The sequence below is a fragment of the Penaeus monodon genome, chromosome 43, assembly GCF_015228065.2.
Source record: "Penaeus monodon isolate SGIC_2016 chromosome 43, NSTDA_Pmon_1, whole genome shotgun sequence".
Lineage (NCBI taxonomy): Eukaryota > Metazoa > Arthropoda > Malacostraca > Decapoda > Penaeidae > Penaeus > Penaeus monodon.
Genome location: NC_051428.1, coordinates 18,208,067 through 18,222,031, shown reverse-complemented (window position 1 = coordinate 18,222,031; position 13,965 = coordinate 18,208,067). Strand labels below are relative to the sequence as shown.

At 42.0% G+C, this 13,965-nt stretch overlaps 1 protein-coding gene across 9 annotated transcripts in view; it reads right to left on the bottom strand.

Moving 5' to 3' along the window:
• The window catches only part of LOC119568442 (1-phosphatidylinositol 4,5-bisphosphate phosphodiesterase classes I and II-like), a 400,672-nt gene that overhangs the window by 44,822 nt on the left and 341,885 nt on the right, over window positions 1-13,965 (bottom strand). For all 9 annotated transcript variants that reach the window (XM_037916972.1, XM_037916976.1, XM_037916980.1 and 6 more), the window contains 2 exons: window positions 5,119-5,252; window positions 2,382-2,466 (listed from right to left, as the gene is read on the bottom strand). In XM_037916972.1, the coding sequence (XP_037772900.1) occupies window positions 2,382-2,466; window positions 5,119-5,252 (219 nt within the window). The remainder of the gene's footprint in view (window positions 1-2,381; window positions 2,467-5,118; window positions 5,253-13,965) is intronic.

Sequence of the window (13,965 nt, the reverse complement as noted above, 5' to 3'; positions counted from 1 at the left end):
TAAATCTCCTTCGCCCACCCTACCCCCTACCCCGACTCCCCCTCCCTCCCCCTGAGCCAAACTAGTCTCCCCTCTCCTGCCCCCCCCCCGTCCTCCCTAACCTCTAACTCTACCTTTACCCCTACCCTTCTACCTCCTCTACAGTGAAGAAGAAGAAGAAGAAGAAATGAGGAGGAGGAGGAGGAGGAGGAGGAGGAGGAGGAGGAGGAGGAGGAGGAGGAGGAGGAGGAGGAGGAGGAGGAGGAGGAGGAGGAGGAGGAGGAGGAGGAGGAGGAGGAGGAGGAGGAGAAGGAAGAAGAAGAAGAAAAAAAAAGAGAAAAAAAAGGATGATGAGGAGGAGGAGGAAAAGATTTTAAATTTTGAGGAAAATGGAGTCGATAAAAAGACGAAGGGGAGAAGAAAATGAAGTCGAATAACCCCTCCCTCCCTTTCCCCTCCCCTCTCCTCCCCAGCCCTCCTTCCCTTACCCTCCCTTTCCCCTCCCTTTCCCCTCCCTTCCTCCCTTCCTCCCTCCCCCCGGCGCGGCCTGCCTGACCCGGCCTCCAACAAAGGGCCTCCATCGACCTCCCTTATCACGCTGGGAGCTGGAACTTGATAGTGACGGCTGCAGGGCCTGGCCGAGACTCGCTCCTAATTTTCCAAGGCTCGTTTCCTCGCCTCCTCGCTCTTCCTCTTCTCGCTCTCTCTCTCACCTTTCCTATCTTTTTCTTATTCTTTCTTACTCTTTTTGTTTTGTTTTGTTTTCTTAAGAGAGGAAGGGAGAAAGAGAGAGAGATTTCAATAAAGAGAAAGAGAGAGAGAGAAGAGAAGAGAAGAGAAGAGAAGAGAAGAGAAGAGAAGAGAAGAGAAGAGAAGAGAGAGAGAGAGAGAGAGAGAGAGAGAGAGAGAGAGGGGAGAGAGAGAGAGAGAGAGGGGAAAGAGAGAGAGAGAGAGAGAGAGAAGAGAGAGAAGAAAGAAGAGAGAGGAAAAGAGAGAAAGGGAGAGAGAAAAGAGAGAGAGAAGAAGAGAGGAGAGAGAGAGAGAAGAGAGGAGAGAAAGAGAGAGAGGGACGAGAGAGAGGGAGAGAGAGAAAAGAAGAGAGGGGGGAGGAGGGGAGAAAGAGAGAGAGGGGAGAAATAGAGAGAGAGAGAGAGAAAAGAGAGAGAGAAGAGAGAAAAGAGGTAGAAGAGAAAGAGAGAGAGAAAAAGAGAGAGAAAGAGAGAGAGAGAGGAGAGAAGGAGGAAAAGAAGAGAGTGAGAGAGGGAGAAAAGTGAGAGAGAGAGTGAGAAAAGAGAGAGAGAGAGAGGAGAGAGAGAGAGAGAGAGAGGGGAGGGGAGAGAGAAGAGAAGAGAGAGAGAGAGAGAGAGAAGAGAGAAGAGAGAGAGAGAGAGAGAGAGAGAGAGAGGATGAGAGAGAAGCACAGCCACAGACCCAATCAATCATATAAGGAGACGAAGGAACGCCAGATACAAACACGGGAAAGAAAACGAAAAATTCAGGGAGACAGAACCAAATCTCGCTCGAATTGAGAGGAGAGGAAGAAGAAGAGGAGGAGGAGGACGGAGGAGGAGGAGGAGGAGGAGGAGGAGGAGGAGGAGGAGGAGGAGGAGGAGGTGGAGGAAGAGGAGGAGGAGGGGAGGAGGGGAGGAGGAGGAGGAGGAGGAGGAGGAGGAGGGGGGAGGAGGAGGGAGGAGGAGGGGAGGAGGGGGGGGGGGGGGACGAGGAGGAGGACGAGGAGGAGGAAGAGGAAGAGGAGGAAGAAGAGGAAGAGGAGGAGAAGGACGAGGAGGAGAGAAAGAGGAAGAGGAGGAGGAGGAGGAGGAGGAGGAGGAGGAGGAGGAGGAGGAGGAGGAGGAGGAGGAGGAGGAGGAGGAGGAGGAGGAGGAGGAGGACGAGGACGAGGACGAGGAGGAGAGGAGGAGGAGGAGGAGGAGGAGGAGGAGGAGGAGGAGGAGGAGGAGGAGGAGGAGGAGGAGGAGGAGGGAGAGGAGGAGGAGAAAGAGGAGTAGAAAAAGAATACCAATTTTGATAACAATAACAATGAAAAAATACAAAAAAGGAAAAGAAGAAATGGAGAATAAAAATGAGGAATTGAAAGAAGTATAAAAAAGACAAGTGAAGGAGAAACTTTTAGAAAAAAATAAGAAAGAAAACAAAAGAAAGAAAAAGTATGAAGATGCCTAAAAATAAATACAAAACAAGGCTAAGAGATAGAAAAAAGATATGTAAAACACACAAAGAACTCCTCCCCCACATACAAATAACAACACTGATAATAAAAGACTAGCACCTCGAAGTATAAAACACACAACAGTAAACAAAAAATGCCAAAAGGAAACCTCACCCAATAAAGACGAAAAGCACCTCGAAAAAGGAAGAACAGAAGCAGGCGGGGCACCTACCTTCCCCGAGGGCAGCCCCGCGGCCTCCAGAGCGGACTCGACGCGCCTCCTGTCATCGCCGTGGCGGGCGAACACCTTCACGATGCTGCGGGCGGAAGGGGCGTGAGCGCGGGGGGCGGGGGAGGGGGAGGGGGCGTGAGTAAGTGTGTCAGTGTGTGAGTGAGTGTGAGTGAATGAGTGTGAGTGACTGAGTGAATGTGAGTGAGAGTGAGTGAGTGAGTGTTAGTGAGTGTGAGTGAGTGAGTGTGAGTGAGTGAGTGAGTGAGTGAGTGAGTGTGAGTGAGTGAGTGTGAGTGATTGAGTGTGTGAGTGAGTGAGTGAGTGAGTGAGTGAGTGAGTGAGTGAGTGAGTGAGTGAGTGAGTGAGTGAGTGAGTGTGAGTGAGAGTGAGTGTGAGTCAGTGAGTCAGTGTGAGTCAGTGAATGTGTGTGAGTGAGTGAGTGTGAGTGAGTGAGTGAGCAAGCGAATGAGCGTGTGAGTGAGTGAGTAAGTGAATGTATGAGGAGTAAGTGAGTGAGTGAGTGAATGACTGTGTGAGTAAGTGAGTGAGTGTGTGAGTGAGTGAGTGAGTCACTCAATCAGTCAGTCAGTCAGTCAGTCAGTCAGTCAGTCAGTCAGTCAGTCAGTCAGTCAGTCAGTCAGTCAGTCAGTCAGTCAGTCAGTCAGTCAGTCAGTCAGTCAGTCAGTCAGTCAGTAAGTGAGTGAGTGTGTGGGTGGTGTGTATAAGTGAGTGCAAATACTTATTATCATAGGTATTTGCATCACTTTGCAATATATATCAATCAGACCACAACTAAAAATATAAATAACTCACAGCTAAACATTATTACAGTAGCGACTTTAACTTTTAACTCTCCGTAACACTATTAAAAAAAAAATCCAGGTGTTCAATGAAACACCTCCGTTCACAACTCTGCGGTATTGCGCGCCATATTTCACGCAACCGCCATCGGCCATTGTGTACAGCCGGTATGAAATGAGACAAATGCTAAATTTGGTTGGAATAATTCTGCTTCTAAAATATACAGGTTATCCATGTATATATATATATATATACATATATATATATATATATATATATATATATATATATATATATATATACATATATATATATATATATATATATATATATATATATATATATATATATTTACATATATATATCTTTATGGCAATCTACATTCTTGAAATGATTTAAATCCTGGTCATTAGTTATCTCCTTTAAGACTATTCAGAGGATAATATATCGGTATTTTCCCCGTTTGTTTTCGTCCTTATCATTTCCACTTTAACTTGAACCATTTTTTACCCTAAATATAAAAGGCATTTGCCATTGTTTTTGCGTTTTAATAAGATCTAGTCGCTTCACTTGACATTTTAAAAAATCCATGTACTTTACCGTATTCTATTACTTATTTCATAAGACTCTCTCTCCCTCTTTGCCTCCCTCTCTCCCTCCCTCTTTCCTATCCCTCTCTGCCTCCCTCTTTCCCATCTCTCATCCTGCCTCCCTTTCTCCCTCCCTCTTTCCTATCCCTCTTTGCCTCCCTCTTTCCCACCCCTCCCTCCCTCTCTCCCATCCTTCTCTACCTCTCCCTCTCACATCCCTCTCTGCCTCCCTCTTTTCCATCCCTCCCTGCCTCCCTCTCTAGCTCCTTCTTTCCCATCTCTCTCTACCCCCCTCGTTCCCCTCTCCCCTTTCCCTCCCCTCCCCCACCCTCCTCCCCCGCTCTTACATAAACCTCTCTTTATATATCACCTCCGTCCTTCCGATTTCCGGCAGATCTTATTATTCAAATGCGCCCCCCCCCCCCGCCCCCTCCGCCCAGCTCTCCCGCCTCCTCCCTTCCCGCTCCCTCCTCGCTCCCTCCTCGCTCCCTCCTCGCTCCCTTGCCTAGCCCTCCACCCACCAACTCTATTTCCCGTATCCTATTTCATTTCCAAATCCTGAGTGGGAGACGTTTTTCATATTTTCATTCTTGCGTATTCTCTTTCTTTCATTTTTTCTTTCTTTTCGTATTTCGAATACATGTAGGTTTGTTTTTTTTTTCTCAAGGTTGAATACAATGAGGTTAAAATGCAACAAAGTGCGAGACAAAAACAGAAAATGCAACAAAGCAGACTGCAATTTAGTGAAAATATAAGAATGCAAATAAAATTAGGTCAATTACAACAAATAATCAAAGACGACCTGGTAATAGTAAAATGATCACAAAATCCCATTTACTTCTGCCAGGAGAGGTTTAAGGAACAACAATGATAATAATTATTATAATAGTAGTTAATAACAATAATAATAATATCAATAATAACAATAACAATAATTATAATAATAATAATAGCAATAATAATAATAATAATAATAATAATAATAACAATAACAATAACAACAAAAATAACAACAACAATCATAATTATAATAACAATGATAATAATAATAATAATAATAATGATAATAATAATCATAATGGTAATAATAATATCATTAATAATAGCAACAATAGATAAATAATAATAATAATAATGATAAAATAACAACAACAACAACAATAATGATAGCTACAAATAAACAGAAATCACAAAAAGAATCCCAAACAACCCAGGAAACAATTTTTTTACAGAATAATTTCCACCTTAAAATAACCCTTGAGACAAACAAATGAAAGCTTCCTCAAAAATAAACAAATAAATAGATAAATAAATAAGAAAAGCAAAAACGAATCTCAGAGCCTCACTTCTTCACCGTGACCTTCTTGTGTTTGTCTGCCATGAGCTGCAGTCTGGTGTAGGCTTTCCGCAAGAACACGATTGGGGAAGCATTCTGGCTGAGCAAGTTGTAGGCCATTTTCAGCACTTCGTCTGCCCATAACTGGAATGAAGATGAATAATACCAATAATCAATATGAATCAATTACATTATCACTGAGTTTAAGGTGAATAACACGGGAGAAATAGCATGTATTAATTACAGCAAAACATTCAAATCGTGTATTACTTTCAACTCTTCTTCTGCCGAGAGCTGGAATTAAGGTAAATAACACGAATGAATAACGTGTAATAGTCATTTCAGTGCTACACTAGGATGGGATTTAGGAAAAATAAATTGCATTAATCACAACGGATTCTTTTCAGCACTTTGTATACTAAAGCTGAAATGGCTAGAGATAATATAAATAAATGGCAATGTCACACTAGAATCTATGTTATTCTTCAATATCGGAAAAACGAACTTGTAAAGTCATAACGCCACAACAAAATCTATTTCATTTTCAACATTTCGGCTGGCCATAGCTGCAATTCGGAAAAAAAGTGTACAAATAACTTGAATAAATTACAGAACCACAGTAGAATCTATGATGGAAGGTAGAGGAAGGAAACGAAGGGTGAATAGAGAGGGAGAGAGGGGTGGGTTGAGGGGAAGGGAGGGGGAGGAGGAGTGGGAGAAAGAGGGAGGGAAGGAAGAAGGAGAGAGAGAGAGAGAGAGAGAGAGAGAGAGAGAGAGAGAGAGAGAGAGAGAGAGAGAGAGAGAGAGAGAGAGAGAAGAGAGATGAGAGAGAGAGAGAGAGAGAGAGAAGAGAGATAGATAGAGAGAAATAGAGAGAGAGAGAGAGAGAGAGAGAGAGAGAGAGAGAGAGAGAGAGAGAGAGAGAGAGAGAGAGAGAAAGGAGGAGGGAAATATATTACGCCAGTCAGATACAACGCGCGTGAAAAAATAATAATGTATACACTGTGACACTTCTCCAAATACGAGAATGAAAGTCCTTCCCAAAATACTTCGCTGCTGCCACGACCACGCCTGAGAGAAAGATGGGGGGTGGGGAGGAGAGAAGACCTAGGGAGAAGACGGGGGAGAGGAGGGAGGAAGGAAGGAAGGAAGGAAGGAAGGAAGGAAGGAAGGAAGGAAGAAGGAAGGAAGGAAGGAAGGAAAGAAAGAAAGGACAGAAGGGAAGGAGAAAGAAGAAAACAAAGGAGGGAGGAAGGGAAGGAAAGAAAAGAGAAAAGAGAAGAAGCAAGGAGAAAACGAGCGAGGGAGGTACAAAGGAAGGGAGGAAGAGAGGGAGGGAAGAGAAAGCGGCGAGGGCGGGATGCAACCTTCGAGATACAAAGGGCGACAACCTGACACCGCCAACAGAATCGCTTCTCACCTCAACATCTAATGGGAAAATAAACAAATAAATAATAAAAAAAAACACAGAGAGAGAGACGGGAAAGGGAAGGGGACGGGGAGGTGGAAGAGAAAAAAATAAAGCAAAAAAAAAAAAAAAAAAAAAAAAAACGAAAAGAAAAGCGAAAGAGAGAGAGAGAGTGAGAGAGAGAGAGAGAGAGAGAGAGAGAGAGAGAGAAGAGAGAGAGAGAGAGAGAGAGAGAGAGAGGGGGGGGAGGGAGAGAGAGGGAGAGAGAAAGAGAGCGATAGCATTATTTCCAGTGGCGCGGCGCTCCTTTGCACACAAATGGACCAATCCTCAACAGGTAGAATGGCGGCGACAGCTACATTTCGCCAACTTGCATCGGGAACACTTCATCAGAATTTTTTGTTTGCTTGTTTTCTTCGTTATTTTAAAATATGAGTTCCAAAATCTAACCTTTTTATCTATCTCTTTTCCCTGTCACTATCCACTTTGTTTTCTTCTCTTCCCTCTCTTTTTTTCTCTGTTATCTTTCTCGTCCCCGTGCCTTCCTGTTTATTTTTTTCTGCCTTCTCCTCCTATTCTATTCTTCACTTTCCCGTTTCTTCCCTAGACCCTTACCCTTTAATTCCAAGTTTCTCTTCTAAGTTTCTTCTTCTGTATTTCTATTTTTCAAAATTTATTTCTACATCCTTTTTTCAGTTGCTGCAAGCTATTTTTTCCTATATCCCCTTCTCCTCCTCCTCCTCCTCCCATTTCCATCTTCCTTCCCTTCTGTCTTTTTTATTCCTCTTATTCTTACTCATCTTTTTTTTCCCTCTTTCTCCCCCCCCCTTCTTGCCCTTCTTTCTCTGCCTTCCCCTTTTCTTTTTCTTTTTCTCCTCCTCCTCCTTCTTCTTCTTCTCACACCTCCTTTCTCTTCTTACTTCCCCTCCTCTTCCTACTCCCCCTTTCTCCTGTTCCTCCTCCTCCTATAATTTCCCCTTCTCACCTCCTCCTTCCTTTTCTCCCCGATCCCTTTTCCCCCCCTTCTCCTTCCCTTCCCTTCTTCCTCCCCTCCTTCATCCTCTCTTCTCCCTCCCTCCCCCTCCCTCCCCCTCTCCCCCACCTCCCTTCCCCCTCCCCCTCCTGAACCCGCTGCGAAAGAGCGCCATAAACCTGGCTATTAATAAGGAGGTCACCCGGTAATGGGAAAGGATCTGTGTTATTTTTCGTTTTACTTTTCGCTTTGTCTCTCTCTCTCTCTCTTTTACGTTTTGTTTCACGTCAAAAGGGGGAAATTGGGTGCATTTCTTAGCCTGTAGACACTGTTTCCCTTAGCTTTCTTTCTTGCTTTTTTTAGGGGGGGGGGATCTCATCTTTTCGCTTCCTCTCCCGTATTTCTCTGTCTCTGTCTCTTTCTTCTTCTTCATTATCAAGATTATTTTACTTCTCCAGAATTTTCAAATTGTTGTAACAAAAACAACAACAACGATAATAATCACAAGTACCTTTCTGTGAGTAATACCAATCATGAATACTGATAAAGCTGTAAAATCTGGAGCCACGACGCTCAAGGCGTGCTTACCGCTCCGGCTTTCAAGCGGGCGCCTCTAGGCCGCCGGACGCGCACCTCGGGCTATGAATATGGGCATAGATGTTTTGGCATATGCATGTATGCATATATATATATATATATATATATATATATATATATATATATATATATATTGTTATATATACACACACACACACACACGTGCTTGTATAACAATATATGTGTGTATGTGTGTGTGTGTGTGTGTGTGTGTGTGTGTGTGTGTGTGTGTGTGTGTGTGTGTGTGTGTGTGTGTGTGTGTGTGTGTGTGGTGCGTGCGTGCGTGCGTGCGTGCGTGCGTGCGTGCGTGCGTGCGTGCGTGCGTGCGTGCGTGCGTGCGTGCGTGCGTGCGTGCGTGCGTGCATGTATATCTACGCGTGTGCGTAAGCCACGCCCTGCAAGAGACACGAGGAGACGCCCTTTGGATGAGACAAAGGAAAAGCTAGCAGCCGCGGCCGTGCCGAGTTCCGCGGCAGAAGTCGGCTGCGAGGGAGGCTGAGCTTAGGTGGTCTATAATGATCTTTATTCAGTTCTTTAATTACTGAAATGTAATTTCTCTTGATACATTAGTATGTTTTGTGGAAGATAAATCCGATGCCTAACGATAAAACATTATCTTGCCCAATACTAAAGAATAATAATAAAAAAAAAATGGAAATAAACAAGAATATAATGATAATGCCAGTACAAGAATATCTACCAAGAATCAAAAAATAAAAGGAAATGCCGAGATATGTAATAACAAATAAAAATAATCATTACCCGTCATAAAACACAAATAGTAAATGAACACTGAAAATTCCCGTTTTTAGTATTTATCCCATAGATAAAAAAAATACATAATAAGAAAATGCAGACATACAAACAATAACAAAAGACATCAAATAAAACCAAATATCAACCAAAATAATAACATAGCTCTTTCCATCTTAAAAATAGAATTCCTATTCACCGTCTCGGACATAACATTCCCTCGAGGGACTAGCGAAGTCACCCCTTGATTGCCTCTTCAAAGAAAACGCACCGCTTCTCTTGATACACTTCGTGATGAAATGTTTGCAAATATGAATAAAGATAAAATTATACCGAAAACTACAGAATAATGGAAATAATAGTTGATGATGATGATGATGACGATGACGATGATGATGATGATGATGATGATGATGATGATGATGATGATGATGATGATGACGACGACGATGATGATGATGATGATGATGACGACGACGACGACGATGACGATGACGATGATGATGCCGATGGATGATGATGATGATGGTGAGGATGAGGAAGATGAAGATAAAGATAAAGATAAAGATGATAAAGACAAAGATAAAGATAAAGATGATCTTCCCTCCCATCTCTCCTTCCTCCACTCATCCCTCCCATTCCCCTTTCTTCCCACTCTTCCTCCCATCCTTCTTTCCCTCCCACCCCCTCTCCCTCCCTCCCCTCCTGTCGTCTGAACGACCTCTGAACGACGGAGACGCGGCGGGCGAGCAGGCGTGTGTGTGTGTGTGTGTGTGTGTGTGTGTGTGTGTGTGTGTGTGTGTTGTGTGTGTGTGTGTGTGTGTGTGTCTGTGTGTGTGTGTGTGTGTGTGTGTGTGTGTGTGTGTGTGTGTGTGTGTGTGTGTGTGTGTGTGTATGTGTGTGCGCGTGCGTGCGTGTGCACGAGAAAAAAAATATTTAAAAAAAACATTATAATACTATCTTTTTTCCCCATCTTAAACGAATATTTCCTCCTGCCTCATCGAGCCTCGTAAACGAACGCAGGAAAACAGCCAAAGCGAGGCTGTCCCGCCGGGTCGTCGCTTGGGACGCTGCTTCGCGACGCTGAACTGGGAGGAAAGGAAACCCCAGGTAGCAGCTCAGAACTCTGGAGTCCAGCGGGGGAGGGGGGGGAGGGAAAGGGAAAGGCAGAGGAAAGGGAGAACAGAAAGAGGGAAAGGGAGTTAGAGGAGAAGGGGAAAGGGAAAGGGAGGAATACAGGAAGAGAGGAAAATAGGGAGGAGAAAGGCAGAGGGAGAGGTAGAAGGGAGGGGAGGAGAAAGGAAAAGGGAAAGGGAGAGATAGGAGAGGGGGAAGGGGAGGGAGGAGGAGTCGAGAGGGAAGAGAGGGGGAGAGAGGGATGGAGAAGGAGGGAAAAGGGAGTGAGGGTGAGAAGGAGAGAGACAGAAAGAGAAGGGTAGGGAAGGGAAAAAGGATGGAAAATGGAAAGGACGGCGGAAGGGGAGAAAGAGAAGGAGGAAGGGAGAAGAAAGAAAAGGAAGAACGTCAAAGAGGACGAGAAAATGGAAGAGAAAGGATTGCTGGGGAGGGAGAGATACGACCGGGAGGTGCCACAGGTGCCAGCTGGTGCCACACCCCGCCACCTCGCCACCTGCGCAGACCGCACCTGATCAAGGTGTGTGTCGCTTAATAATACATCCGCCTCCTCGCCCTCGCTCCCCTTCAACTGACCTGACGTGACCTGACCTTTTGACCTAGCCTCCAGCCAGGCCTCCGTCTCGCCACGCCGGCAGAGCCAAGCCCAGAGGCTCTTAAGGCCGGACTTTGATCTTTTATCGCGGCTCTTATCAGTTTTATCTCTCGCAATCAGAAGAAGATTCCGATTATAGAAACATTAGGAAGTTCATTCAGTTTCCGTCGGTCCTTGCAAGGCCACCACCGCGCTTTAGAAATAACAATATATAATATATATATATATATATATATATATATATATATATATATATATATATATATATATATATATATATATATATATGTATGTGTATATATATATATATATATATATATATATATATATTTGTCCTGGATAAGACAATAAACTGCACCCTGGGGTTCCCTTGAACAAGGATAGCACCCTATTAGCTCCCTATACCAGGGTTGCGGTGAAACTGTCGGCAGCAGGGCAGTGGATATCTCGTGAAAACACCTTCGGTTCTACTGATTACTGGTTTTACCAAATAATATGTCTGCCGTGTAACTGTTTTAAAGCGGCTGAGATAGTTCCTCCTAGTTAGTTGGAGACTGCGAGTTGAGAAGGAGCCTGGGGGATTCCACTCAACTTTTATTTTCTCCTGACAAACCTCTACACCAATGATTAAATACAAAAAGGCTAATTCATACCACATCCCCCGTCGCGTGGGTTACAAGGGGCGCTTAGTCGGGGGCAACCGGCGACATGTAAATATGCATCGGGAAAGAAAAAGAAGATAAAGAAAAATGCAATTAAAAAACATTAAAAATGGGAAACGGGGGAAAGAAAGGGAAATGAAAGAGATGGTAAATTAAAACTGTCTGAAACAAAATGGATAATAAACTTAAAAATACTGGGAAATTAATGGGGCCATTTGGAAGAAATAAAAGTTTCAAAATTAAAGAAAACAAGACAGTTCTTTTTCGGGAAAAAGAAAAAGGGAAAATTATAGTCACGGTTTCCCTAGATTCTCCGAAAAAAAAACTGCAAATGCATTTTTTTTTTTTTCAAGGGTAGGTTCAGGGGGAGACTCAACCCCAAGTAGGCAAAAATGATCTGAAAATGACCCCGGGGAAAAATTGGGCCCCTTGGAGTATAAATAAAAGGGGAAGTTTGTTTTGAATTTGTGTACAAAATCTTTTAAGCCAATACTTTGTTCCAACACCACCCAAGACATTGTAACTGGTTTTCACCGACAAAGAACACGCAACCAAATTGACAAATTTGTGCTGAACCAAAAAATAAAAAATTTGATAAAAAATGCAAAGACAAGCCCGGTCCGCTGAACATGACCCCCCAACTACTAATTTCGTTTTAAAAAAGATCAAAAGGGGAGCGCCCAAAACCCCCTCAAAAGTCGACTAAAAAATCTTGAAACAAAAAAAGAATTACAGTGTAAAACAAATTTAAAGTACTCAACAATGTGAAGATGAAAAAACACCAAATGAGTTGTGGGAAGAAGGAAAAGAACTCTTGCTGAGCGTGTTTAAGAAAATTCCCATAGAAAAAAAAGAAAAATTCCCCCGGGGATATCTGAAAAACACTAGGAAAAACTGAAACAAAAAGATGCCTAAAAAAAAAAGGTATCAAAATCCATTTTAAAGAAATTTTAAAAAAAACAAAATACAAAATTCAAAATTTTTGCGACAAGATAAGGAAAAAATATTTAAATAAACAGAAGAATTGAAAAGTTCTATAATAAGAAATAAAGAACTCTACCAAGGAGTACGAAAATCACACGAAAATTTTAAACCTACAAGGGACACTATCAAAACGAAGGGTAGTTTTTATTGAGGAAAAAAAGTCAAAGATAGATGGAAAAAATACTTTTCCCAAACCCTATACAAAAAAAAAAAGATCTAATAAAACTTTAATTAGACTCAATGCCAGGAAGATGAACCCCCGCCATTTAGACAAAGTTTTAAAAACCCTAAAAGAGTTAAAAGAATAAAAGAGCCTGGGAAGGTGAAAAAAACAGGGAAAATCAAGAATGCTGGCGAAAAATGTTTAATCTTCTTCTACAAACTTTTTACAGAAAATTGAAAGAAAAAAAAGATGCCAAAGATGGGGGAAAAATCAGTTTGGCTCCCAATAAAAAAAATGCAACAATAAAAAAGGACAATTGCATTTAAAAAGTCACAGCGAAAATTTTTTTTAAAAAAATTTTTCTAAAAATGAAGTTTAAAAAATTTCAGAGAACAAGAGGTTTTACCCTGGAAAAAGGGACCAGAAACCCGATTTAAACGAAAATTTACATAGAGAAAAAAAGGGCATCGAAAGACCCAACCTGTGTTTCAGATTCTTGAAAGCTTTTGAACTGTTTTATCACGATATTTGGAAAACTGAAGGGTATGAAGTTCCAAAACACATCATCCAATAATAAAAACCGTTACCAAAAACAAGCAACTTAAGAACCCCTTAGGGTTTAAAAGAAGGTTCGAAGTCAAAAAAAGGAGTAGACGGGTTGCTTCTGCTCCGCACCTCTTTAACATATATTCTGAAACAATTTTGAAGGGGCTTGGAGAATTTTGAAGGAACTGTGATGTTGGGGATACAAAAAATCAAATCTAACAGCACTAGATAAAGTTTGAGAAACAACGAAAAGGTGGCTTGTTTTTAAAGCCCAAAAAAACTAAGATCATGAAAATTTAAAAATAACACAAAGAACAAGATGAAACTGTTACAAACAAGGGAAAGGTTTTTGGGAAAATGTAAAAAGGTTTACAAACTGGAGCTGTTTTAATAAAACAATGATGATTTACCGGGGATAAAAAGAAAAATTAACTTGCCAAAAAAACCACAGTTTTCTTCAAAAACATTGGGAAAAACCCAAAATTACCCCTTCGGAAAAGCTGGGTTTTTTTGAACTCATTAGTTTTTTCCCGCTCATAGGTTCTGAGTGTTGGGTGCTAAAAAAGTTAGAAAAAAAAAGTTCAATATTTTTTTTTGGTGTTACAGACGATATACGATTAAAATTTAAAATTTTTGGTCATGGAGAAGAAAAAATTTTTAGAAAAAAATTTCGCGGGATTTGATAGGAAACGAGGAAGAGGGAAACCGAAAAAAAAACAAGACTGAGCGACAAAATCAAAGAAATTGCGGGGTCGATGGACAAGTGGAAGAAAAGCGCAAGATGAGTTTAGTGGCGAAGGTGGGGGAGGTCCACGGCTGCTCAAACATGAGATACCGTTATTTTTGATGATAGTTATGTGATATATATTATTATATATAATATAATTTTTATATATAAAATATATTATATATATAATAACATATATTAAATGTAGGACAGTCCCTGTCCTACAAGGACGTTTTCCCATCAGGATTTTTAGATTTTTGGCAATTTTTGGGTAAATTTGCCGTTGCCCTTCCGCCCGGTGTTTTTTATGATCAC